Raw genomic sequence first — 25,750 nt, 5'->3', positions numbered from 1 at the left:
ACCGAAACTCTGGGGTAGAGCGGCACGCGTTGTTCCCTTTTCCCTCCTCCTGGTTGTCCGTCATCCTGCGAGAAAGGGCCGTGGGCTCCCCCTCTGCCCCGGCGGCTAGCCGGAGCCGCAAGAAGCCGCCGTGGTCAACTCGGCGGCGTTAGATTGCTTTGACCCAGAGGTTAGTGGAAAAAGCTCTCTGGAGGAAGCGGCCCTGTCCCTGGACGAGGGGACCAAGTCTGGAACGGGAACCTGCGTGAAAGGAGTGAAGAGCCAGGAGCTAAGCTCCTTGGAAGTCCTTTCCCAGAATGGCACAGGGTCTGGGGATGCTTCCCCAAAGACATGTGGATAGGAATATTGAGCTGAGAGGCAAAGACTTGGCCTCTGGGATTTGGGGAAATAAATGAACAAACCAATGTTTGGTAGCACTTGGGATAATAAGGAAGTAATTATGATGTATAGTCACCTATGTCTGTTTCTATTTGTGTCTACTTTGTCAAGAAGTAGGAATTTTAGTATTAAATACTGCCCTTCATCTCCTATTTGAAACACCCAATTGGGAAGCTTTTCTTTACTTCATTTTCTTTTTCTAAGCTGTCATTTCCTTTATGGACTGGGAATGACACTACCTGTTCATTCCCAATGGGCTGTGAACAGTGGCCTTAATTCTTCCAGTCAATGAAGTATAGAATCTAAACTCTATGACATCGCAAAAGCATCTACACCCAATTTTTAAGGAAAATTAGAATGACACATAATCCCATAAAGGTAAATTTGACATATAGTCTTCCAGCCTTTTTTTCTATGCATATGTATTTTTCTATTCATAAGAATTGAATTTTCCTCTACATTTTGCTTTCCAACCTGCTTCTTTCACTTAATGAACAATTTTCTGTGCTCATACATATTATACTTTGTTTTAAATGGTGGCTGGTATTCCATTGTATGGGTATACCATCATTTATTGAATTAACTCCTTATAGTTAGACATTAGGTTGTTTCCAGTTTATCAGTATAATAAGGAGAATAACAGTGACATTTTTATTATTTTCTTGAGACAGAGTATCTAAACGAAATTTTTTAAATATGTAATGTCAAAATTGCCCTCCAGAAAGTATATGAATTTACACTCAGCAGCTCTACTTCCAGCATAAGAGAAAAACTTTGCATCATATGGACTTCTTCCCCCCTAGCTCTGAGACTCCTCAGTACAATGACTCAAGCAGAAATTAAACTTTGCTCCTTGTTGCTGCAAGAGCATTTTGGAGAGATTGTAGAAAAAATCGGAGTCCACCTAATCAGAACTGGCAGCCAGCCACTGAGGGTAATTGCCCACGACACAGGAACATCACTGGATCAGGTATGTGTGGATGACATTAATTTGCTTTCATTCTTTTTCTTTTTTAAAAAAGATTTATTTATTTGCGAGAGAGAGGGAGAGTGAGAGTGAGAAGCAGACTCCCGCTGAGTAGGGAGCCCGATCCAGAACTCAATCCCAGGACCCTGAGATCATGACCTGAGCCAAAGGAAGATGCTTAATTGACTGAGCCACCCAGGCATCCTGAATTTGCTTTCATTCTTTTATCTACCTTTGAATATTGTTCCTCCCCACACCACAAAATAAAAAAGGGAGAAAGTCTGCCCTAGAAACAGAAAAATGCTATTGGCGGGGGGTTGGGGGATGAGATGTAGACCTTAAAGTTCCGCTTCTCAAGGTATTCCTGATTCATCATGGCTTCGTAGGCAAATCTTTGCTCCTATTATGCCACACCTCATTTATTCATAAGAAGTCTATCAGCGCTACCTTTAAGGAATGAGAATAATGGAGGGGAAGTACATTGTACTTTGGGGGGTTTTTGTTTGTTTTGTTTGGGTTTTTTTAGAGACCACACACACATACACACATACATATGCCAGGGGCGGGGGAGGGGGGCTGCAGTGCACAGAGAGAGGCAGAATCTTAGGCAGGCAGCCCCTGCTGGACTCGGTTGCTCAATCTCAAAACCCTGAGATCTTGACCTGAGCCGAAATCAAAAGTCAGATGCTTAACCAACTGAGCCACCCAGGTGCCCCACATTGTACTCTGAATGATCAGAGGAAATATGAGCATCACAGGGAGGAATCTTACTGACTTCATCCATTGACATGTGATTCTTAATAACTTACCCAATGGAGGGAGGGAAGAAGCACAGAGATCCTTAGCCAGCCATCTCCTAATACTTAGTAAATTGTCAGGCAAAAATTGGCAACAAAAATGAGCTGTGTCTTCAGATCTTTCCTCTCTTTCTTTTGGATCCTATCTAGGTGAAAAAAGCCCTTTGTGTGCTCATCCAACATAACCTGGTGATATATCAAGTGCACAAACGTGGTGTAGTGGAGTATGAAGCCCAGTGCAGCCGGGTGCTGCGAATGCTTAGGTATCCCCGGTACATCTATACTGCCAAAACACTGTACAGTGACACTGGGGAGCTCATTGTTGAGGAGCTGCTATTGAATGGCAAAATGACAATGTCCGCAGTTGTGAAGAAAGTGGCAGACCGACTCACGGAGACTATGGAGGGTCAGTACTCTATCCATAGCTGTTAGCAAAAGCATAGATTGGCTGGCTGCGGGACTGGATCCTCAGCTAACATAGGCCATCTCATCTGCCTCTTTCCTCCTGTTGTACAGATGGCAAGACCATGGACTATGCTGAGGTATCAAACACGTTTGTGCGACTAGCAGACACACACTTTGTACAGCGTTGCCCCTGGGTGCCTGCCACTGAGAATTCAGACCCAGGGCCACCGCCACCTGCCCCCATTCTTGTCATCAGTGAAAAGGACATGTACCTGGTTCCTAAACTGAGCTTGATTGGTAAGGAATTCTGACCCTGGGACTGTGACTTGCCCTGATTGTGGATTCTTCCTCAATGATTGTTAAGTGAATGAGTGAATCAGTCAAGCACTTACCACGAATTTACCTTGTGCCAGTTACTGTGGTGTAAAATGATGGAAAAAAAAACCAAGTCCCTGACCTTTTGGGGCTTAAGTCTAATGTAAAAGACTTACATTAATCAAATAACTACATAGTACTATGAAGGAAAAGTATGAGGTGTGGCTGTTGTTTTTTTTTAAGATCTTCGTTATTTATTCATGAGAGACAGGCAGGGGTGGAGAGAGGCAGAGGTAGAGGGAGAAGCAGGCTCCCCGCAGAGCAGGGAGCCCCATGCAGGACCCTGGGATCAGGACCTGAGCTGAAGGCAGACGCTTAACCGACTGAGCCACCCATGCACCCAAAAAGGATGAGATGTTATGAAAATATATAACGGGACCAGATTTATCAGGGCTTAGAGCACATGCTTCTTTGAGAAAGTGGCATTTGAGCTAAGATTTGAAACAGAGGTAGGAACTAACCAGTGAAGTAATATATGAAGAGGTACAGAGGATAAACATTTTTGGCAAAAGGAATAGTGTGCAGTAAGAAAAAAATAGGATATTTGAGGAAGTAAAATATGGGTCAGTGTAAAGGCATGGTGAGCAGAGAGCCATGTGATAAGGATGGAAAAGCTAGATCGTGCAAGACCTCATACAGCATCTGTTCTTTATCCTAAGAGCAAAGGAAAACCAATAAAGGATTTAAAGGACATGATGTGATCTAATTTCCATCTTTAAAAGATGTTTCTGCTTGCAGAAAGGATGGGGCATAGGTAAAATGTAATCAAACCCAGTGAAAAATTAGATACAGAAAAGGTGAAGGAGACAGAGGTACCAAAAATGACTGTGTGTCTGACTTGTGTGGGGGGGAATATGATGGTCCCACTCACTGAAAGGAAGCATTTGGAGCAGGAGCAGTTTGAAGGAGAAAGATTAGAACTTTCTTTTTTGAATATGTTGAGCTTCAAATGACTTCATCATTGCCTTGAATTTCTCTGTAGCTCCTCAGCCTCCCCAGCAACTTTAACCTAGAGGCAGCTGGAGATGTCTTGGGATAGAGGGACACCTGCTCTGAGGTTCAGTGATTTCCTGTCTTCATATGAGATGTAACCTAGCTGTTCACCTGTTTTATTTGGCAGGGAAGGGTAAAAGGAGACGATCATCTGATGAGGATGCTGCTGGGGAGCCCAAAGCCAAGAGACCAAAACATAGCACAGATAACAAAGAGGTAATGGGACTAGGAGTCCTCACCCGGAGGCGAGGCAAAGAGAGCACTGGATAACACGCCCCGAGAGAGTTTACAAGGTTGAGAAGTAGTAGGATTATGAACTTCATTAAATATTGACCAAGAATAAACTAACAAAATGTGAACTCCGTGTCTCCCTTCTGAGGCTTAACTTAATTCGGTCATTGGACAGAGGTACCGGCTTATGCCAAAAAAAGGCCTTCTGTTTTCTCTCTCTGAAATAACAGGCAAGGTCATGTCCTGAGAGGAAGGAGAGAGGGGTCAAATGGGAGACTTAAGGATACTGGAGAAGAATTCAGATAGAGAAAGATTAGAAGTGAGCTTAGAGAATCTGAATTTGGGTATTGTGAATTTGTCTCGTCAAGGCACTAATCCACATGATTGAATGATTTTTTTTTCCTATCCCATGTAATTGCTACTGAATAAGAAAAGAAATAGTGAACAGTTAAATCCAAGCTCTTCACCAGAAAACTCACCATATTCACTGTATCTAAATGTTTTTCTCTAATCCTTTTCTCCTCCCCAGCCCATTCCAGATGATGGGATTTATTGGCAGGCCAACCTTGACAGATTCCACCAGCACTTCCGTGACCAAGCCATTGTCAGCGCAGTTGCCAATAGGATGGACCAGGTGATATCTAAGTGGGTGGGACGGTGGCCTGAATCAGGAACATTCACTTATTTGCCAGATGCGGCCATTGGCATATAGCCAGAGCCCGCACAGCAGAGTGAATTCTGAATCGTAGTCCACTTTTCAAACCCAGACCAGCAGTGAGATCGTGCGGACCATGCTTCGGATGAGTGAGATTACCACTCCCTCTACTGCCCCCTTCACCCAGCCATTGTCTTCCAATGAGGTGAGTTTCATGTTCCTGTACTACTTTAATGGGAGACTGTTGGATATTTTAATTCTTATACACAGAGTCTGGGATTAGGTTGAGGTCTGAGCCTTTGAAAGAGTTTTTATTGTTTGTGGTGGGACAGGGATTCTCTTCAGGTGGTAGGTGCTGAATTAATTTGGTCTCTGGGGATCCATCCTTTAAGAACCTAAACCATTCTTTTAGTCAAAGTACAAGCTATTCCTAGTTGTTCTAAGAATCCACTATTTGGAATCTGAGAACCTTTGTTGGTGCTCAAAACCTTATCTGGCCCCTTATATTTGTTTTGTTCAGTATATTAATTTTGTGTATTTTAAATTTGTTTTTAATATATCTGTTTCTTAAAACATGAATATTTAATGTATCAAATACATTTTATTTATATTCTATTTCATAATTATATTTATCCATATTAAATATAGTTATATTTTCATTTTATGTTATTTTAAAATTTTTAAACTTATTATATAACAAAAATTTCAGGTTTTTTTTCTTTCAACAAAAGTAATTACATGACCTATACTCAAACAATACAAATGTATAATTTTTTTAAGTTGTAGCCCCCTAAACTTTTAGGAATGGTGGGCATGTTCTTTATCTTATTGTAGGTAGTAGTTACATGGGTATATGTAATTGTCAACACTGATCAAACTTAACCTCTAATCTGGACTTGTTATTGTATGTAACATACCTCAGTTTAAATATATATATAGTTTTGTGTGATCCCAGCCCAGCCCTGGGGATTCTTGTTCATAGTTTGATACCTGTATTTATTCAGACCTTTTTTTATGTATAGGCTCACATTAATGTAGATATATGTGTGTGTGTATATGTGTGTGTGTGTGTGTGTGTGTGTATATTTTAAGATTTCATTCATTTACCTGAGAGAGAGAGCAAGGGAGAGCATGAATGGGGAGGAGAGGGAGAAGCAGGCTCCCCACGAGCAGGGAGCCCGACCTAGGGCTCGATCCCAGGACCCCGGGATCATGACCTGAGCGGAAGGCAGATGCTTAACTGACTGAGCCACCCAGGCACCCCAACATATGTATATTTTTTTAGCAAAAAAAAAAAAAAATTGGATTATACTCTACAAACTATTCTAAAGTTGCTTTTTTCATAAGACAGTACATCTAAGCCACCTTCTTCATGTCAATATATGTAGATCTCATTTTTTTATGGCAGTTTTATGTTCCATTTAGCAGCCATGCTGTACTTTCTTTTAATCAGGTGCCTATTATTGTACATTCGGATTGTTTCCAGTTTTTTACTCTTATAAACAGTGTTGCTATATATTTGGACATATTTATATTTGTGATATCTGAAATTAAATCTTCTTTATTTCAAAAAAGTCAGCAATTCTAAGTTCCCAAACCCATTTTCATCATCTCTTTGCTCCATAGATCTTCAGATCTCTACCCGTTGGCTATAACATCTCTAAACAAGTTCTCGATCAGTATCTCACTCTCCTGGCAGATGATCCAGTAAGTCTGTTTTTTCTTTCTTTTTTTTTTTCCTTTTTTTCTTTTTTTTTCTGCTGTGTTTATAATTTATTTCTGCCACTGAAACCTGGTATCCTTCTTCTGTAGCCTCATTTTCTACCTAGCCAGCTCAGACAGTTTCTCTACCATCATCTGATAGGAGGACTACCTGTTGCAGACTCTTGGCCAGATTTGCTCCTTTGGAAATAGAATCACTGGACTTTCCATTCAGTTAACACACTCTCTCTGTCTCTCTGTTTTTTTTGATAGCTAGAGTTTGTTGGAAAGTCTGGCGACAGTGGTGGAGGAATGTATGTCATCAGTATCCTTACCGGTTATTTCCTTACACTCAGGCAGCCTGAACTATGAAGAAGAATGGTGACTTATGAAAAAAAAATTGGATTGGATAATACTTAGTAGACTAAATAAGTCAGAATATTGAAATACATTGATAATAAAGAAGCAAAAAGGACTTTTAATTAACCGAATTTTAGTTAAGCAAAACCCTGACTTAAATCCTAGTAAATTGAGGTATTGAAATACTTACCATAAATGAGACCAATGTGAAAAACAAAATAGCGTTTCAATTTTGAATTAGAGACGTAGGATTAAAGCTAAGATCACGGTGACCAGGCCAAAACATTACCGACCTTAATGCTCATATGAAGACCTGCACAAAGCTCTAGGATCCCTAGCTACAGCCACTCTGGAGTCTGTCGTACAGGAGAGGTAAGAGGTAACCTGCTCAGGGTCGGGGTCAGACACTTCCTTTCCACACTTCGTTTGAATAAGCAGTGTGATCATTATGTAAGCACCCAGTGTACATACATCTTCATGCATCTGCCCATTTTTCCACTGGACTGCTACAGATCCCATCCACTACTGCTCTTCACCCTAAATACCCTACTGCTTAATTCCCGGTGATGCCAATTAACCAGGCTTCCTAAAGCCTTTACAAATGCAGGAACTCAGGTACTCAGGTGAGTCAGCAGTTGGTGACTCCTTTATGATTAGCAGTGCCATCATCAATCTGTGGAGTTGTGAAAGAAATCCCTGACCACTAGTCCTCTCTCTGGTCCTGGCTCTGTACGTGGAAACAGAGCAACCACCATTTGTGACTAGGAGCTAAAACTAATCTATGTCATGCCATTTGCTTTCTTTATTCCTTTCCAGGTTTGGGTCTCGCTGTGCCAGAATATTCCGTCTAGTTTTACAAAAGAAACACCTGGAACAGAAGCAGGTAGAAGACTTTGCAATGATTCCAGCAAAGGAGGCAAAGGATATGCTTTACAAGATGCTCTCAGGAAATTTCATATCACTCCAGGTAACCAGTGGCATAACAGTCACCAACCAGTGTAGCTGGTCGAGGGTGAAAGAAACTTATGAGGCAAACATCCTGAACCCCAAGCAAACTCTCTCTCCAGCTCTGAGATAGGAAAAAAAAAAAGTTAACAGAGACATAGCAAGCGCTTGAAAGAGAACTGGGAAGCTTTAAGTGGCCTAGTTAAAAGAGGCACAGCCAAGAAATTACCCCAGAATTTTCCTTAGCTCCTACTCCTCGTGATTTGTCATTTCCTCAGGTCTTAAGTCTATTATAGATTAAATCTGCCAACAGTATCTATTGGGTCCTCACTGTGTGCACAGCCATATATATGCCCTATGAGGAAACAGAATGGATTTGGGAGTCAGAATCACAGTTCTGCCTCTGACCCAGTTACATTGAGCAAATTACCTACTGTCATTTTTCTCATCAATAAAATGGTGATGGGTGGTGGTAATAAAAATAATATGGTTTGTCCTAAAGATCGAATACAGTCTACGTGGCACATAAGTGTTGCTCAGAAAATGTTAATTGCCTTCTCTTTGTTCCCCACTGAGGATGCCCACGGTCAAATAGAAAAAGCTCTCCATGTGGCTGATTTTGCCATAAACACAGATGCTGACTGACTGGGGAAGAGGAAAGTATTAAATGAAAGAGAGCTGAGTCGCTCTGGATGGGACATGTGTTTACTTTGCCATTTCTGAAGAACAGTAGGATTTCTTTTCTCTTTTTTTCTATGGACAAATAGGAAATTCCCAAAACACCAGACCATGCCCCATCCAGGACCTTCTATTTATATACTGTGAACATCCTGTCAGCTGCCCGAATGTTGCTGCACAGGTGCTACAAGGTAATTTCTTCCGGACCTTCTCCACATTCCCCCACACAGACAGGTCTCACCCTCATTCTCCCTTTAGCCGTTTTACTTGAGCTACTTAAGTAGAACCATGTGCATTTCTTGTCTTCTCTCCCCTCAGAGCATAGCCAACTTGATAGAAAGGAGACAATTTGAAACCAAAGAGAACAAGTGAGTAGCATTTTCAGTTGAGTAATTACATTTTTCAAGGCCAAAGTCTTGAAGGGTAATTTCCTGTAGAAATAAAACCAATAGAGACAATAACTAGTCTAGCTGCACTGAATTATTGGCTTAGGTTGACCTAAATCGCACATTAGTCTAAACTGTTCTGATATACCCCCAGTGAAATAATTTTGCAGATTAAGTTTGTAAGAAATGTACAAACTGGCATTAAACTTTCAGTGCAGATGAGAGGCAGTAAGAGTTCCAGGAGTGAAGTCATATTTCTAGTTAAACTTGTAAAAACTGTCTTTGGAAGGTGGCAATATCCACTTTGACCAGGAACATGGGAGAAGAGGGAGTTATGCCATAGGGCTAACGGGTAAAAGAACCACCAAGACTAGGGGACATGCCTCAGAGTTGTGTTTGTCTGACAGGCGTCTACTAGAAAAGTCTCAGAGGGTGGAAGCCATCATTGCATCTATGCAGGCTACAGGTGCAGAGGAGGCACAGCTCCAAGAAATAGAGGAGATGATCACAGCCCCTGAACGCCAGCAGCTAGAAACCCTGAAGCGTAATGTCAACAAGTAAGCATCATAAATCTCAAACCTATGTTTCAATATACCTTCCAGACAAGTCCACCTCAACACCCTGCTACCCCTCCAACCTCACCCAAGCAAACCTAAACTCACTCTCTTCTTCCCCAGCTCAATTGGCAGGATTTAATCCACCTGTTTTCCTAAGCTTAAAAACTCTGAAAGCATTTCAGCTTCTACTGAAATCTCACACACTCTTGTTCACCAAGTCTGTTGATTTAACTTCAGTATGTGTCTCAAATCTGGCCTTTCATCTTGGTCCTCATGCAGGCCTTCATCACTTCTTTTCTAGAGCTTTGCAATCACCTCCCCCTTCACACCATCTCTTACAATGCTCTCAATGCCATTCTCCATTGCCTCTAATCATAAATAATGAATGTTCAGTCTGGGCAAAGGCTTTCACTTTTTCACTCAGGTTGGATGCCAGTGAGATCCAGGTGGATGAAACCATCTTCCTGCTGGAGTCATATATTGAGAGCACCATGAAGAGACAATGACCCAGAAGAAAAGCCTTTCTCAAAAAGTCTGGGGAGATTGGAAAAAATAAAGGAGGTGCCTGATGCATTCTTTGCAGTGAGATATATTGCCAATTCTTTTTTTTTTTTTAAGATTTTATTTATTTGAGAGAGGAAGTGAGCATGTGTGCGTGTGCTAGAGAGCGAGAGAGAGCGGGAGTGAGCAGGGGGAGAGGGAGAAGCAAGACTCCCCACTGAGCAGGGGTTCTGGGATGATGACCTGAGCTGAAAGCAGACATCCAACCAGCTGAGCCACCCAAATGCCCCCATTGCCGATTCTTATACTAAAATGCCCTCTCTATCCCTACTGCCCAGAATACACCAGAAAGAGTTTGACATGTTTTTTAAAGTTCGCTGATCCTGTCTTATCCCCATCACAGTATTCTCCCCTCATCAGATCTCAGTGGGGGAAAAGACCTTTTTTTTTTTTTAAGATTTTATTCATTTATTTGACAGAGAGACAGCCAGCGAGAGAGGGAACACAAGCAGGGGGAATGGGAGAGGAAGAAGCAGGCTCCCAGCAGAGGAGCCCAATGTGGGGCTCGATCCCAGGACTCCAGGATCACGCCCTGAGCTGAAGGCAGACGCCCAATAACTGAACCACCCAGGCGCCCCAAAGGACCTTAAATCAACTAGATTATCCATCTATCAGATGCATCATTTCCCACCAAGAAGTCAGCCACGCCCGTGTTTGAATATCCCTGGCAGTGGAAGAAACTTCTTCCTAAGCAGTTCATTCCATTCTCAAAAGGCTACGCCTGTTCTTTATTTTGTTAAGTTGTAATCACACACACACGGTAGAGAATGTGAAAGACAACCACACAGAGGGGAATAAAAGCTATTTTCAGGACTAGCAGGTGGATTGACCCCAGCATTCACACTAGAATCTATGGCTAGAAGACATTTGCCAGCTCCAGGCTTCTAGCACATCTGAAACTGCATATGTAAGACACTTAGCACAATGCCTGGCATATGGTAAACACTCAAGAAGTCATTGCCTTCCTCTTCTCCATGGTTTCGTAAAAGCAGCAATTCTAAGTTTTCTCTCTCAGTGGCATGGATAGATAATTAGCCTAGTTGATGTAATTTGTCCCAGCAGCTTCAGTTCATTTAAAGCAGGTAGGTGCCATTATAATCTCTTCAGTTTCCTCTTGCCAATGTCCGTTCTCTAATTCATTAAGATTAATGAATTGATCTAATTCATCAATCAAGTACCAATTAATTGCCAGCCATTATACAGGATATAATATACCAAGATAAGTAAGTTGCTGTCTCTGCCTTCAAGCCACTCACCATTCTTTACTGAGCACCTATTATGTGCCCAGGACTGGGCTAGGCTTTAGGGATACAAGGATGAATAAGCCTTGCGCATATAGCCTAGTGGGAGAAGACAAATAAGTACAAGGAAATACTGGGGGGCTCTAGCAGTAAAGCATTATATACAGAGAGGCAAGAGGGAGAAGGGTCAGGCAGGAAAGGGAGCACAGAGAAAGTGACAATCTGTCTCAAGTGAGGATTTGTGAGGTGGAAGGGGAAAAGAATCCCAGAAGGAAGCAGCACCTGGTTCCAGGAAGAACTGCAAATAGGTTGTGACTAGAAAATAGGGCCTAAGTCTTGCCAGCATTGAGGCTGGACAGCCAGCAGGAGCAAGGGCTGGGAGGTCCTCACTCTACTGTGCTTAGTAGCTTATCTTCTCCTGAGCAGTGGGAAGCAAGATGACGAGATTTGTGTTTGAGAAGGATCTCTCTGGAAGCACCCTAGAGAATGAATTGGTAGGGGAAGGACTATTTGGAAACTTGCGATAATATCTCAGGCAGAATACAAAGAAGGCTAGGACTAGGGACTATGGAAGCTAGAGAACAAGACATGCCAGAAGTTTAAGGAGGTAGAATGGGCTGCATTGGGTTCCCATTCGAGTGAGAGGAAAGAGAAGGGAGGGGTCAAAAATGTTTCCTGGGTGTCTGGCGAAGAGACGTAGTTAATTCGAGGTGCTAACCTCCTATAGCAGGCATAGAGTGCTGCAGAGCGGTGCTTATATGTAAGTACACAGCCCGTGGCTGGCGGGAGGGGACATGTGAGTTAAGAAATCACCAAGTCTGAATCACTGTCCTAAACAGAGAAGAGGGGAAAGAAGAGGAGCTGAGGTTTTAGAGGTTTTCTTGTCATTTGCTAACATTGCACCCCTGGCTCATCCCCAAGCGTTCTGCCTAAATGTCCCCGGGCACACTTCCCTCGACCCAGACGATCGCTCCTAGGGGCGGCGCCGCTGGGCCAGCAGAGGGCGCCAGGCGGGCCGCGGCCCCCGAGCCGCGTTATGGCCGCCGCCCGGGTGCTGCTTCTCCTGTCCGGGCGCCCGGTGTCGCCGAGCTTCGTGCAGAGTGTGTGTCGCCTCCTGGGCGCCGGGCCAGGGCTCGGGCCGTGGGCCACGCACTGCGGCTTGAAGCGAGGACGACTCGTCCTCTCGGACAGGCCATTCCCAGGCGCTTCGACCAGGCTTCCGCTCCAGGTGGGGAGAAGGGGGACCCGGGGTCAGGGACAGGAGTGGGGTCGGGTAGGAGCTGGCGCGAGAGGCCTGGGGGCAAGGATCGACCAGACTCGACCTCCTCCCCCATTGCGTGGTGTTGCCTGATTTTTGCCCCGCTTCTGAAGCCTTAACCCAAACGGCTACCCACCCCACCCCCACCAGCGACCCCCTTTCTGCCCTTTTGTGGCACTGGACCAGCAGCTCAGGGCTCGGGGGGCCGAGCTGCCCACGAATCGAGGTGTGGATCTGGGTGTGGCCGTCATTCTGCAGTCCAGCGACCAGACTGTCTTGTTAACCCGAAGGACACGAACCCTCAGCGTTTCTCCCAACCTCTGGGTACCCCCAGGTGAGTGCTCTGAGAACAAGATCCCAAGTCCAGGGAAGAAAGTGGCCTTTCACCAACAGTGCTATTCCCAGTCTCAGGACAGAGAGGCAGGCCCAGAAATGTGGTAGGTCCCCCTTTTCACAAGGAGTTGCAATGGCATCTGTGCCCATGGGAGGAGGGTGTAAATAGTCCGTGGGGTTTCCTGGCCAAGAACACCACCATTTACCTATTGGTCCCACTGTTGTTGCAGGTGGGCATGTGGAACTTGATGAAGAGGTAACCAGTCTGCTAACCCCACCTTCACCCTGCCCTGAAACCAGAGACCTCTGTCTGGGGCTGTCCTGGGTGTGGGCTGAGGGAGGGGCACACAAAGGACTTGGGGGAGTCAGGCATCAACGTCTGGGACCTGTGCTCTCTCATTCCCAGCTGTTGGACGGAGGGCTTCGAGAGCTTTGGGAGGAGAGTGGACTACAGCTGCCCCAGGGCCAGTTCTCTTGGGTCCCTCTGGGGTTATGGGAGGTGAGACAGGAACCTGGAAAAGGTCCCTTCCTTATTTAATCAAAAGCCCTCAACAACTTCAAACCCACCAAAGCCAGAGAGCAGCCCTACCTGCCTTGGCCACAGAAGAAACAATTAACTGTGGGTGGGTGGTTTGGAGTCCCCAAACCCACAATCCCCCCGTGTCCCTCCTGCACCGGCTCTACCCTCCACTTCTTCAGCTGTATTTACAGTCTCCAAAAGAGATAGGAAGTTCTCATTTTTGTTGTTTTCTCTCTTAGTCTGCCTACCCTCCTAGGCTGAGCTGGGGTCTCCCCAAATACCATCACATCATTCTCTATCTACTCGTGGTCTCCCAGGAGTCACAGCAGCAGCTGCAGGTAGGGCTGGCAGTGCAGGAAGGAAATGGGGGCTGAGACCCAAGCAGACTGGTTCTGTGACTAAGGTGGGGGCATGGGGGGCAGTCAGAGATAACCAAAAAATCCAGTAGCCTCTCCCCCTGCCCCTGCCCCAAGTCTCTCTCCATTGCACCTGTGGGTAGGCGGTGATCAAGAACAGGCCTCCTAAAAGAGGCCACGGCTAAGGCATCAACCTATCTGGCCCAGGCCCGGATCAAACCGAACCCAAGTGAGGTGAGCGCCTTTATGTGGCTGGGACCAGATGTAGCAGCTGCAGTGGCTGCCACAGAGGATGGGACAGAGACACCCAGACATCTCCCCCAGGAGCTACCACCCTCCGTCCTGTAAGAGCTTTTGCCTGACCCTCCAACACACCAACCCATACTCATTGAGTTCCATTTCTCTCCCCTCCTCAGGGGGGAATTTTGTGTCGTGGGGGAGACTTAGGGAGTGGGTTGGTCAGCTGATGATCAAAGGAGCACAGGAGATCAAAGACCCTGTCCATTCAACTGCAAGGGTTCCTGCTCCATCTGGCTAGCTCTGACCACCTGGGTTTGAGTGCCAATCCCCCAAAGGGGCAAGTCATTTAACCCTCCTTTGTGTAAAATGAGGTGAACCTGTTCCTTTCTTTAAAATGAGGTGAACGTCCACCCACCCCTCTCTTGCTGTGGTTGGGAGGGTTCCGTGGAAGAGGGCTAAGCCACCAGGCACAGCCCAGACAGGAGCTGTCATTATGCAGCACAGTAGAACTAGCGGAGGATGGAGGAGCTCGACCTCTGGCCTTGCCTGTGTCCACACTGCTGCGGACGACCCCAACCACAGCTGAAGGCAAAGAGAGGGTCAGCTCTGGGACCAAGTTTGCCCTCAGGCTCTGGCTGCAACATCTGGGCAGGTAAGAGTAAACGACTTGAGGGATCTGCAACATTGAGCTAAATGCTCTATGAGGGAGAGGAAGGGAGAACAAATGCTCCTGCAACTCCTCAGAGGGACACCCCTACCATGGGACAGTGGGCCCAGGGCCTGCAAGGAAGAACAGAACATGGGCCCCCTCCCCCCAGACCAGGGCTCTGGAAAGGGAAGTGGAGGATTATTCCTCTCCCCAGCCCACCTCCGAGACACTCACAGACATTCACAACCTTTATTATGGGTAAGAACTTTGCTACAACTTTGAGAACAAAAAGTAAAATTACAACATAGGTCCTAGGCCCTGGAGGAGCCTGAAAAAGGAGAATGGGGAGAGCATGAGGTCCTCCCACCTCCCAGAAAAGGTGCAGAATGAGCCAGACCTAACCATGGGGCCATGGGCCTTTCAAAGCTCATGCCCCAAGCTGGTCAGTGTATGAAACATTGTGAACTTAAATATATAAATAGAGAGAGACCCAGGCAATAGGCCAGGCCCTGCTCCCAAACCCCTGGGGATCAGGGCTAAGGCCTGATCTCCTCCTCAGTCATACTGGGAAGTAGGAAGCAGGGGAAATCATCTTTGGAGTATTTTGGTTTTCCTTGTTTATGTACAAAAAAATCTGCAACCCAAAATAGAGTTCTCTGTCCATATGTCTGCCTGTCTCAGCTTCTCCACCTGTTTGGCCAAAGAGAACGGAATGGACATGAAGAGACAATGGATGTGGGGAAAGTACAGAACCATAGATTTGGGGAAGAGAGGGCATCTAGGGGACAAGAAAAAGGCCCTTTCCCCATGAGGCTCTAGCCAATTCGGCCCTTCCCCCAACTCACACCCCATCCCATGTGCCTCCCACTGCCTAGGTTAACATACCCAAAGGAATGTGCCAGCCATCTAAAGAACATTTCTAAAAATAGAACACAAATGTCCTTAAAAAGAGGTTAAATATTAACCCTTTGGGTGCTGGCCTTGTTAGGCAGAGAGAAGGCCAAAAACAGGTATCCATGAAGGTCTTTCTGACCTTTGGCCAAAGCCCCCTGAGGGGTCAGAGTGGCCAGGAGTCTGGACTCCACAGCATACTTGCTCAGTGTTGGGAGGCAGGGAAGTTTCCATCATCCAGGGGACTCAGTCCAGGGAAATGATGTCTGACCGGCAGCCAGTCAAAGAGGGACCTGAGGACAGGGGTCCTCCAGGCCCCTCCCTCAAGGCCCCCCCAGGGGCCACAATGCTACTGACCCGGCCAGGAGGGGGTGCTGGAGTGGTGCTGCGGTGAGAGCTCCCCAACGTGGGGGCCAGTGGGCCCAGGAAGTGGGAAGGGGTCCCTCGGTACTGGAAGAAGTGGCCAAGGGTATCCTGTTCATCTAGCGAGGTGATGACGGAGGGACCATAGTGCTGGGAGGAATCAAGGGCACAGTTTAAGATTTTCTCCTGACTTCACCCGCATCCCAGTCACTCATCTCAGAAATATCCTGGGATAAATCAAACCCTCTGGATCCTCGAAGAAGCAGGAAATACTCTCTTTCTTTCCCCTATTTCCCCACCCCACCCTTCCCCTACCCCTATTCCCTGCCTTGAGACTGCCCCTCCAGCTTGCTAGGTTCTTGGCCTTGTGGGCGTATGAAATGCATGGAATGTCCGGCTAGGGCAGGCACAGCGCTCAAGTGCACATGGGTGTGGGGGGCGGGGGAGAGCAGTCAGGGGCAGAATTCTAAAAACTCAAGACAGAACAGTAACAGGAGATCAAAGAAGACATGGGTAAGAATCTGAAGAGGCACCAGCAGGGTCTAGTAGGGAAATAAACTGCCCACACCCTCTGTGCCCCCAGCCCCTGCCTTCCCTCACAGAGAAGCAGATTTAGGTCTCAGGGGAAAATGAGCGGTGCAGGAGGGGGCGGGCATCAGTGCCTAGAAAGGAAGCTTCAGAGATCGGATAGCTTCATAGAAGGGACCACTTACCTGACTCTCAGTCTGGAGGAAAGAAAATAAATCTAAACCTGGTAAGAAAAGAAAAATCAAAATCACTCTCCTCTCTGACCCCTTCATGGCCAAAAAACCCCAAAGAAGTCCCTCGGATTATAGCCTTCGCAAGAGAGCCAGAAGGCTTTGAAAAGGAACAGGGGTTCTGATCTGGTCTGCGGGCAGATGTGGCAGGAGCAGCCCAACCTTGTGATCAGTGTCCTACCTTGGATATCGGCCCCCAGTGGGAAAGCAGGTGGGTACTCGTGTAGTGGGAGACTGGACAGGAAATCCCCGCCCAGCGTGCCCATAGCAGGGCTCCGTAGCACCGAGGACGGCTGGTGACCAGATGTCAGGACTCTGTGAGGAGAGAGGAGGAGCTGGGGCAGCCAGCGAACCACAGATGCCCTCACCCAGCTCAGCCTCCTGAGTCCCCTCTCCGCCCCAGAGTTTGTCCAGTGATCAGAAAGCATTCCTGGCTTCTTCCTCTGCCCCTTCTGCTGTGGACTCAGCCTATTTCCTCATACCCTTTGCTTCCAGGTAGAGCCGGGATGGCAGCTGAGGTGACAGGACAGTGCTTTTTGGTCGGGGGCAGGTCCTCCTCATCTGATGAACTCTCTATTGTCAAGTCAATAACTTCAACCTTCTTCTTATTCTCTGATGGATTGCCCTCTTGGACTGGGCTGTACTGGAGGCCTGCGGGTGGTAAGAGGGCTACGTCTCAGAGACGAGGCCATCTGAGACGTAGTTCAGCTGGGGGACAGGGGGTCACTCACCATCCAGCCCATACCCTGGCGGGGGGCAAACCTCAGATGCCTCCTTCTTGGGTTTCATTGGGCACCAGGATCCATCTTCCATGAACTGGATCTCATCACAATCCGAACAGGAATTAAGTATCTCCATGAATAAGCTGGGGAAGGGGAGAAATGGGAATTCATGGGGGCTGGGAGATGGCTGGGAACAGTAGCCGGCAGTTCTGGGACTCACCTTCCTGAACCTCAGTTTCCTTGTCTGTAAAATAGGGACATTATTCACTCTACTCAACTTTCTTGAGTTGTCGAAATCAAATAAAGTAAGGTATATAAAAGAGATTTGCCAACTTTAAATGTTAAGTTTTCAAAAAAATACATTCTAAGCACATGTTTCACATAGTACTTGTGACAAGGCAAAAGGAGCAGAGATACAGAACTCCATAAACCATCACAAAGAGGGCACTGGGAGCGAGGACCGTAATTTAGGCTCTGGACGGGGGTTAGGATTAGCTAGATCAGTAATACCTCCAGACCCTCAAAAGAACTTTTTTGCCATGGTCAATGAGAGGTCAGGTAGTTTTTCTAGGAGATACACTGTATCAGTTCAATACACTGACTCTGCCACTTACTAACAATTAGAACTTGGAGCAAGACAAGCTCTCTAGGTCTCAGCTTCCTCACCTATAATAACCATACCCATCTCTCGAGGTTAATTATGAGGATTCAATGAGATGAGGCGTGCAAAGTGCACAGCATGATACCTAATGCAATAAATCCTCATATTGGAAATACATACAATTGACCGTGAACAACACGGTGGTTAAGAACGCTGACCCCACACCCACACACAACCAAAAATCCATGGATGGGGCAACTGCGCGGTGCAGTCAGTTGAGCATCTGACTTTCGGTTTTAGCTCGGGTCGTGATCTCAGGGTCATGGGATCAAGCCCCATGTCAGGCTCCACTCTGGGCATGGAGCCTGCTTAATATTCTCTCTCTCTCCCTCTGCCCCTCCCTTCCCTGCACTCTCTCTCTTTCTTTTTCTAAAGTAAATAAATTTTTTTTAAAAGTCTTTACTGTTTAAAAAAAAAAAAAAATCTATGGATAACTTTTGACTCCCCCAAAACTTAACTATCGATTGCCTACTGTTGACCAAAAGCCTCACGGAGAACATTAACAGTCAATTAACACATATTTTGCATGTTATGTGTACTATATCCTGTATTCTTACAATATAGTAAGTTAGACAACAGAAAATATTAAAATCATAAAGAAGAGAAAATATATTTATATTTACTGTACTGTATTGAAAAAAATCTGCGTGTAAATGGACCTGTATTGTTCAAGGGTCAACTGTATATTATAAAGGTGAAAAATTACATATATACGTATACATATAAAGGGATTGATATGTTAAGAGTTGAGGTTCATGGGAGGGGACGGAAGGTCTCTCGATATATAGATGGGGGGTTCCTAGTAGATATCCTAGGTAAGAGGAAGCAGAATGCAGAGTGGCCCTACCCATCAATGATAAGAGATTCGTAAGGAGCCTTCTTGTCACACACAGGACATGTCCATGTTGGCTTCTTCTCATTCATCTGTAGGTAAAGGGCAGCATCGAAGCTCTGCAGGTGAGCGCAGGTGAGGGCACGACAAGGGACCGTAAGGCGCATCTTCCCTAGCTGAGAAGAGACAAATTCTCTGGTCAGAGTCCCTACATCCCAGGAAGCCTCACTCTGGTAGCCCTAGGCGCCCTCATCTGGGTCCAGAGTTTAACCCAACCCACCTCCCCCTTCTCAGCTCCCTTGTACCCACCGGGCACATGAGTGACACCCGGAGACTTGTAGTGGCCACCTCACTGTCCGGGTCAGCGGTCAATTTCTCCTTGACTGAAACAAGAATGAGGCCAGAGCCATGGGGTCAGCAAAGCGGGAGACGAAGCCCAGGAGGCGGTGAGGCCAGAAGCAGATGGCTCTGGCTAAGAGGCAGCTGGGGATATCACATGTGGGATATCACATGAAGACTGGGTGTGAGGGAGAGATATCCCCATCCCTGAAGATGCTTAAATACAGCTGGGTGACCCTTCGGCAGAGATGACTTAGAGGGACCTGAAGCATCACAAGAGGGTTAGATTAGATGATCCTTAAGACTCTTTCTAAGTCTAAGGGAGCCTGGGTGGCTCAGTCGGTTAAGCATCTGCCTCCAACTCAGGTCATGATCCTGGAGTCCCAGGATCAAGCCCCACATCAGGCTCCCTGCTCAGGGGGGAGTCTGCTTCTCTCTCTGCCCCTCACCCCGCTCGTGCTCTCTCTCTCTCAAATAAATAAATAAAATCTAAAAAAAAAAAGACTCCAGTCTAAAGAAGCCATATTCCAGCAGGGCTAGAGGAAGGGTCTGTGAGGTGCAAAGCAGATGCATAATTGAAAATGCAAGGGTGTCACTCAGTGCCTGGGAGTGGCCTGACTTCTCAACCATGAAGACTGGTGAGGGGGCAGGGGGAGGGCTGGGGTTCATGTCAGACGTGAGGTATACTGTCATAAGAGGGGGACGGGTTTGATTATAAAGGCTGGAGGACCAGGAAGACTTAGATCCAAATCAGACTGGGAAAGAGGGGCAGGATGTTACTCACTCAGTGCCCGAGAGTGGTCTGGGTTCCGGATACCCTTTGCTCTCAGTTTTTGTAGAAGGGTCCCTGCAGTCAACTGCCTCACCAGGTACACAGACAAGGAGTAGTTCTACTTGGAGGGAGGGGGAGGCAGTTAGCCTCTGCTCTGCACATCACCACCACCACCGTCACCACCACCCCAAGCCTTTGTCCCATGAGGACCACAGCCATTGGGTTAAGGCAGAAAGACCCACAAAAAGGAAGATGTTTCCCCAACCCAGGACACTGGATGATGCCCCCTTACACCCTACAGGCTCCTCTAGGTGCCCTGCCCCAGCCTTGCTCACCCGTCCAAACTCAGATGACCAGTTGACCACGATGGTGTTGGGAACAGTGGCCGAGAGACGAGCCAGAGGTGTGATGTTGATGGGGCGGCTAGGCCTCTTGGGCTCAGCCCCATTCTTGGTAGGGGGAAGGTAACCCTGGGGAAGGGAGGGACTGGTCAAGACATCTTGTCTTAGGTTATGCACTTCCTGGAGGGAAGACCAGCTCACTCACTGACCAAGGACATGGGGGACCACTCAGTGACTCACAAAACTAAAGCACTATCTAGGGTTGCATGTGGGGTTCATTCCTGGGGACGAAGGGAGCTTATTCATTGACCAGGGAAACAGAAACCTACTCACTGAGTTCCTGAGGAAGAAGAGTGGGGATGCCCCACTTCTTCAAACTCTCAGCTCTGAGGTCGTCACTTCAGAAAAGTCTTCCCTGAACCTTTGGGTTGAACTAATGTCCCTCCTCTGGGTTCTGACAGAATCCTTGCACATCAGCCCCACCTTAGTATTCTCCAGGTTGTATTAATCCCTCAGTAAACTGAGTACCTACTAAGCACCCAGGCACCGTGCTAGGCAGGTTTCTTTCATAATAGGTTTGTATTTAACATTTAAGAACTGAAAGAGGGAAGGGGTTACTGCCAGAAGAAGGGAAGAGCATTTACCGGCAGGGGGCACAGTTTCCCATTGACCTTGACAAAGAGGTTGGGGGGAAAATAATCCTCCTGGGGGCAGCTGGTCTCACAGAGACAGAACCTGGTAAGACAAGAGAAAAGATGAAAGGGTGGGGGAGGTAGTTTCTTGAGTTGAAGCTGGCAGAAAGGCAGGGAATCTCAGCCAGTCCATCACAGATGTCTGCAGCTGTAGTCCTCAGCACCCGACGAGTCGCAGGGTTGGGGTGGATGTGGCAGAGCAGGGCTACCTCCTAGCGGGGTCCGTCACACCCTGATTTCATCCCCACCCCCAACCAGAGCCCAGCAGGGAAGGAGGGGGAGGATCAACTCACCTTAGCTGCACTTGTATAGTATAGTCACATTTCGCTCCTGGTAGAACCTCTCTGTGACAGGGAAGGAGAGGGAGACATGTCAGGTGCAGCCCCCAGAGGGCAGGGTTGAACCGTCAGAGACACACTTACATGTCCCGGGGACAGAGAAGAGACACACAAGAGAATGAGACAAAGCAGGTGCAGGAAGATGGACAGGCAGGAGAGCAGGACAGAAGAGAAGAGAGTCAAAGAGCGGAGTCCAGGGGTAAGCACCCCAGGATGAAGTAGGAGGGCGGCGAGAGACAGATGTACCTGGACGTGAGAATCTGCTGCACTTGCTGGGGTGTGAGGGCAAAGGTAAAGTGCGCCTCTTCAAACCTCTGGCTAGAAGTGGACGCTGAGGACACAAAGGGGCAGTTGTTCTTGAGCCCATGACAGGAAGCCACAGAAGCTGCCCCCATCCCCTGCTGCTGATCCCACAGGACTAAAACCTAAGAAAGGCTTGGGCAAGAGGTACGGATTCAGGAAGACTGAGGAAGACAGAGCCATACCGAGGGTGGTGGGCCGGATGAGCTCCCCGTAGACTTCATAGAAGGGCAATGGTTTCATGGTGACATCAGGGTGCACAGGCTGGGGCAGAGGGGGGTGCATGTCCACTTCACGCTTGGGGCCCAGCAGAGTGCCAGGGGCCAAGAGGGCGGGGGGAATGGGAGCTAGAGGACCAGGGGAGCCGACAGGAGGGGTGCCAGGGGGCAGAGAGAGCAGGGAGAGATCAGAGGGCCCCAGGGTCTTCCGGGGAAAGCGTCGGCGGTAAAGCTCTTTGATCTTCATCTGGACACTGGGGGCACAGCTGGATTTGAGGAGCTGCAGGGCCTTGGCCAAGAGCTCGTGCTTCCGTCCACTCTTGTTCCGGCCAGCAAAGCCGAGCAGCACCTGAAGCTCAGACACCCGGAAGCTCATCACCATGTGCTGTGGAGAACAGAGACACTCGAGAACACTGCCAAGGATGCCGGGGCTGAGCTACCAAGGAGGCAATGCCTCTTCCCCCCAGCACTCATCAGAAAGATGCTCTCCAGACAATCTAGCCAACGGGACATCTCAGTCCCATTTCAGCAACCCTCAGGTCAACCTTACCACTAGCCCCCAGAGCTTGAGTAACCCTATCTCCCCATGCCTGTAAGTGGGCCGGGGGGGCAGGGTGCAGGCAGCAAGCCATCCACAGGCCCACCAATGAGTCCACTACAGCCTCCTACCTCCATCCCTGCCTTGAGCCTAGACGCTCCTTTAAGCTGCTTATCTCCTCTCCTGCTCTTTTCAGACTCTCAGACTCATCCCAGCCTCCTGGGAAGAGGCTGGGAGACAGGGAGAAGGAGGGGGAGAAGAGGATTCAGGCCAGACAGCCCCAAGGGGAAGAAAGGGGACAGGTGGCTGGAGGATTGTGCCCCATGGCATACCCCTCCCGACACTTCAAGCCACCTCAGCTATTTTCCCCAAGCCTCTAAAGTGTTTGTGGCCAGGGTTTTCAGGTCAGGGTTCAATGCTTGTAACTCCCCCAAATCCTTTCTAAGCATCATTTACATAAACACCCCTTCCTCGGTCCTATTTTTCTGGGAGGCAAACGACCAAAACTTAGGGCAAAGGGGTTAATAGTAAATGAGAGTCCAGGTTACCTTCTTGTTTACCTGTTTACTCCATCTGCCAGGAACTAATACCCTGTTTCTCTCCTACACAGAGAAAATAAGTGATTCTCCTCCTCCATAGTGATGGGAGAGGAGAGGGCAAAGCTCTAAGCAGAGGCCCTGGGAGGATGAGGAGAAGGCGTGGGGCCCCTGAGCCAGGGTGCAGAATTGCAAGTTCTCCTAAAGGCAGCTGGGCCCAGTGACTAGACCTCAAGCCCGCCAAGGACTACGGTTCCATTTCAAAAGGCAGAACAAAGCCAAGAGGACAGAGGATGAACCCAGAGGTCTTTTAAGGTTCTATGAGATGTCCTTGGATATGGTTACCCTCAAGACTGTGTGGCAGTAGGAGGGCACCAAAAGCTTCTCCTAAAAGGACATCCTTCTGTGAATCTCTGGAAGCCCCTGTCATGGGCAGGCCTTGCTAGTCCTCCACAATTCGCCCCCTCACAGGAGGCTTTATGGCTTTGGGCCCCTTTTAAGGAACGTGATGAAAAACTTGTTCTTCTTTCTCCCACCCTTATTTCCTCTGTCCTGTTTTTATTTCTCCATTAGCTTTGTCAAGAACCTCCCCCTTTCTGTCCCATAGTTTCACACTCTTCTGTCTCTGCCCAAAGACACGGATTCACTAAGGCAGCACCTTCTTCTGAGCCTCCTGGACGCTTCTGCCCCACCCCTCGATCCAGCCGCCCGCACAGCCCCGCCCCCTAGATCTCAGCCGCCTACTGGTACTTCCCAAGGCTCGGATCCCAACAGCTGCCCCAAAGCTTCTATCCTCTCAGCGGCATCTCCCCAGGAGCCTCCCATACATCTGCCCCCCAGTCCCATCCCCACATCTGACCCCTACTGTCGCATCTCTTGGCCTCGATCAACTCGCCCCCTCTGCCTCTGCAGCAGCTTTTACCCCTGGCCCTCCTCCCACATCTGCCCCAGCCACCAAATCCTCCTTCCACCCCTGCGTCCCCGCCCCCTGCGCCTCGGCCCCCAACAGCTGCAATTCCCCTCGGCCCCACCCCTACATCTGCCCCGCGGCCCCGCCCCCGGAGCCCCGCCGCAGCCCGGTCCTCGCCCACAGCTACTTCGCTCCCACCCACAGCAACCAGTCTCCGCCACGTCTCCAGCCCCCACCCGAGCCCTCAGCACCCAGTCTCGGTCGCTTCCCTGACTCGGCGTACCGCCGGGCTCAGTCCAGATGGGGATGGGGGAGGGGGCTGGTACCTTTAATTCGCCCAGCTCCGCCATCTTGAGACATCGCAGGCGCCTGAGCCCGAGCCCGAGCCCAGGCCCAGGGACCGGCGCACAACTCTCCACCCCAGCGCCGGCCGCAAATGCCGCCTGCTCCGCCCCGTCCGGCCCCCTACACCTCCCCTTCCCAGCCCCGCCCGCCCGGCTCCGGACAGGCCCCAGCCTCAGCCCCTCCCTCCACCGCCGGACCCAGCCCCTGCAAGTCTTTGGCCCTGGTGCAAGACCGGAGGGAGTGTAGCCCGAAAGATCGCGGGGTTCCCGGCGGTAATGAAGAGGAGGCGGACCCGAAGTGCCTGGGGGAGGGGGCTTTGCCACGCCAGAGTTGGGAGGGGATGAGCTTTTAGGGAGCCAAAGATACTTGAAATATGGAGGGAAAGTATCGAGAACTGCTAAGTCGAAGAGAAATGGGGGAGGGGTTTCGAAGTTGGAGCGAATACCGTAATCTCCTTCTCTACAAGTTCAACCAGCTAAAGTCAAGAGTTCACCAACTCGGGAAATGGGTGAGATCCGATCCATTTCAGAGAAGCTATGGAGTTGTGAATAGTTCATTTCAAGACGGCTATTCTCAATCCTTCGCCCCCCCCCCCGCCCCCAACCAACTACAGTGTTGCTCGTGGTCCCGAGGTAGGACTCAAACTCGGCAGCAAAAAAGTTTGGTGCGATGAGCGGGACTTACCAGCACAGTTGCAGGGAGCGGGGAGGGGGATCGGGAGGCTCGGAGGGTGGGCTGGGGAGGTGGGGGGAGGGGGCCCGGCGCCGCTCCCGCTGTCTACAAGGCTGGAGGTCGGTCCGGCAGCTGGACGCTGCAGCCGCAGCTCCGCCCGGACGGGAGCTCCGCCCGGCCCAGCGCCGGGGCTGGGGCCGCCCCCTGCGGGCTGAGCCCGCCAGGACCGCGGCGACTGAGGGAGGGGGCGGAGTCTGAGGCGGGAGAGGGAGGGCCTCGGAGCCGGGCGCTAAGAGATTAATTCCTCGAGTGAGCGGGTCAGAAGGGAGGACGTTCTTGGATCTCATCGTTCTCGCTATTGCTCTGAGCCCTTGCGCTGGTGTACCGGCCTGGGGTGGAGTGTTGCTGCTATTTGGCCGGATGGAACGGGATGTGCCCGCTTAAGGAGGTTCCTATTTGGAATGAGACTCTTCTTGGGGGAAAAGCCTGGGCCGCTAGAATCCAGAGTGTACCTAAGCTCCAACTCTACCTGTGGTCCCTCACCCCCTACCCCAAATAGTCTGTCACCGGAGACCCCACGCCTTTGGTATAGCTGAAGGTGAACAGAGGGGAGGTCTTCTTACCCGCAAAAGTCATCTTACTGCCCCTCTCTGAACTGCCTACTCTTCCTCCAAAGCCTTTGACCTTCCAGAGACCCCATTCTCAACCAAGCTAGTCACTCACATGCAGGTACCATGAAAGCACCAATTTTAGGGCAGTTTACCCAAACTACATACTGGAAAAACACATAGCATTTTATAGTTAGTTGGCTGGGACCTAAGCAATAATGTCATTTGTTCGACAAAAATTTGAATGCTGTGCAGAGATTATGAGGTGCTGAGGACATAAAAAGCCTTGCAGGAGCTCTCAGTCTAGCAGTGGCAGCAAGACAGTTAA

General features: G+C 48.6%; 3 protein-coding genes across 10 annotated transcripts; 2 read left to right on the top strand and 1 right to left on the bottom strand.

Moving 5' to 3' along the window:
• Positions 1-22: 22 nt before the first annotated feature.
• Positions 23-10,014, top strand: POLR3C (RNA polymerase III subunit C). Of its 2 annotated transcripts, XM_008707746.2 has the most exons (15): positions 24-169; positions 1,182-1,348; positions 2,293-2,548; positions 2,659-2,844; positions 4,043-4,131; positions 4,676-4,780; positions 4,914-5,006; positions 6,428-6,508; positions 6,776-6,827; positions 7,174-7,234; positions 7,679-7,829; positions 8,575-8,676; positions 8,804-8,853; positions 9,279-9,428; positions 9,853-10,014. In XM_008707746.2, exons 2-15 carry the CDS (start codon positions 1,202-1,204, stop codon positions 9,932-9,934), a joined length of 1,605 nt encoding a protein of 534 aa, XP_008705968.1. In that variant the 5' UTR covers positions 24-169; positions 1,182-1,201; the 3' UTR covers positions 9,935-10,014. The 2 variants fall into 2 exon arrangements, with proteins under 2 accessions (XP_008705969.1, XP_008705968.1); XM_008707747.2 differs by lacking the exon at positions 8,804-8,853 and having other exon boundaries at positions 23-169.
• A 2,141-nt stretch (positions 10,015-12,155) lies between these two features.
• NUDT17 (nudix hydrolase 17) lies at positions 12,156-17,229 on the top strand. 5 transcript variants are annotated; one of them, XR_005834021.1, is made up of 8 exons: positions 12,156-12,458; positions 12,639-12,822; positions 13,052-13,077; positions 13,228-13,320; positions 13,581-13,679; positions 13,905-14,041; positions 14,442-14,589; positions 16,659-16,767. XR_005834021.1 is itself a non-coding variant. In XM_008707751.2 (8 exons), the coding sequence occupies exons 1-8, from the start codon at positions 12,267-12,269 to the stop codon at positions 16,702-16,704; spliced, it is 930 nt and encodes a 309-aa protein (XP_008705973.1). In that variant the 5' UTR covers positions 12,218-12,266; the 3' UTR covers positions 16,705-16,768. The 5 variants fall into 5 exon arrangements, 3 of the variants coding, with proteins under 3 accessions (XP_040482766.1, XP_008705973.1, XP_008705974.1); XR_005834020.1 differs by lacking the exon at positions 16,659-16,767 and adding an exon at positions 17,094-17,229 and having other exon boundaries at positions 12,160-12,458; XM_008707751.2 differs by having other exon boundaries at positions 12,218-12,458; positions 14,437-14,589; positions 16,659-16,768.
• On the bottom strand, positions 14,822-24,946 carry PIAS3 (protein inhibitor of activated STAT 3). 3 transcript variants are annotated; one of them, XM_040626831.1, is made up of 15 exons: positions 24,124-24,237; positions 21,781-22,198; positions 21,542-21,626; positions 21,251-21,301; positions 20,910-21,000; positions 20,260-20,394; positions 19,937-20,042; positions 19,123-19,196; positions 18,829-18,989; positions 17,330-17,463; positions 17,081-17,249; positions 16,780-16,913; positions 16,554-16,591; positions 15,835-15,990; positions 14,822-15,276 (listed from the first exon to the last, which is right to left on the bottom strand). In XM_040626831.1, the coding sequence occupies exons 1-15, from the start codon at positions 24,145-24,147 to the stop codon at positions 15,205-15,207; spliced, it is 1,848 nt and encodes a 615-aa protein (XP_040482765.1). In that variant the 5' UTR covers positions 24,148-24,237; the 3' UTR covers positions 14,822-15,204. The 3 variants fall into 3 exon arrangements, with proteins under 3 accessions (XP_040482765.1, XP_040482764.1, XP_040482763.1); XM_040626830.1 differs by lacking the exon at positions 24,124-24,237 and adding an exon at positions 24,827-24,946 and having other exon boundaries at positions 14,822-15,990; XM_040626829.1 differs by having other exon boundaries at positions 14,822-15,990.
• Positions 24,947-25,750: the final 804 nt, after the last annotated feature.

Source organism: Ursus maritimus, unplaced genomic scaffold (genome assembly GCF_017311325.1).
Source record: "Ursus maritimus isolate PB19 unplaced genomic scaffold, ASM1731132v1 scaffold_12, whole genome shotgun sequence".
Taxonomy (NCBI): domain Eukaryota; kingdom Metazoa; phylum Chordata; class Mammalia; order Carnivora; family Ursidae; genus Ursus; species Ursus maritimus.
Note: the sequence above shows the minus strand (reverse complement) of the source record. Positions and strands in the feature narration are given on the sequence as shown.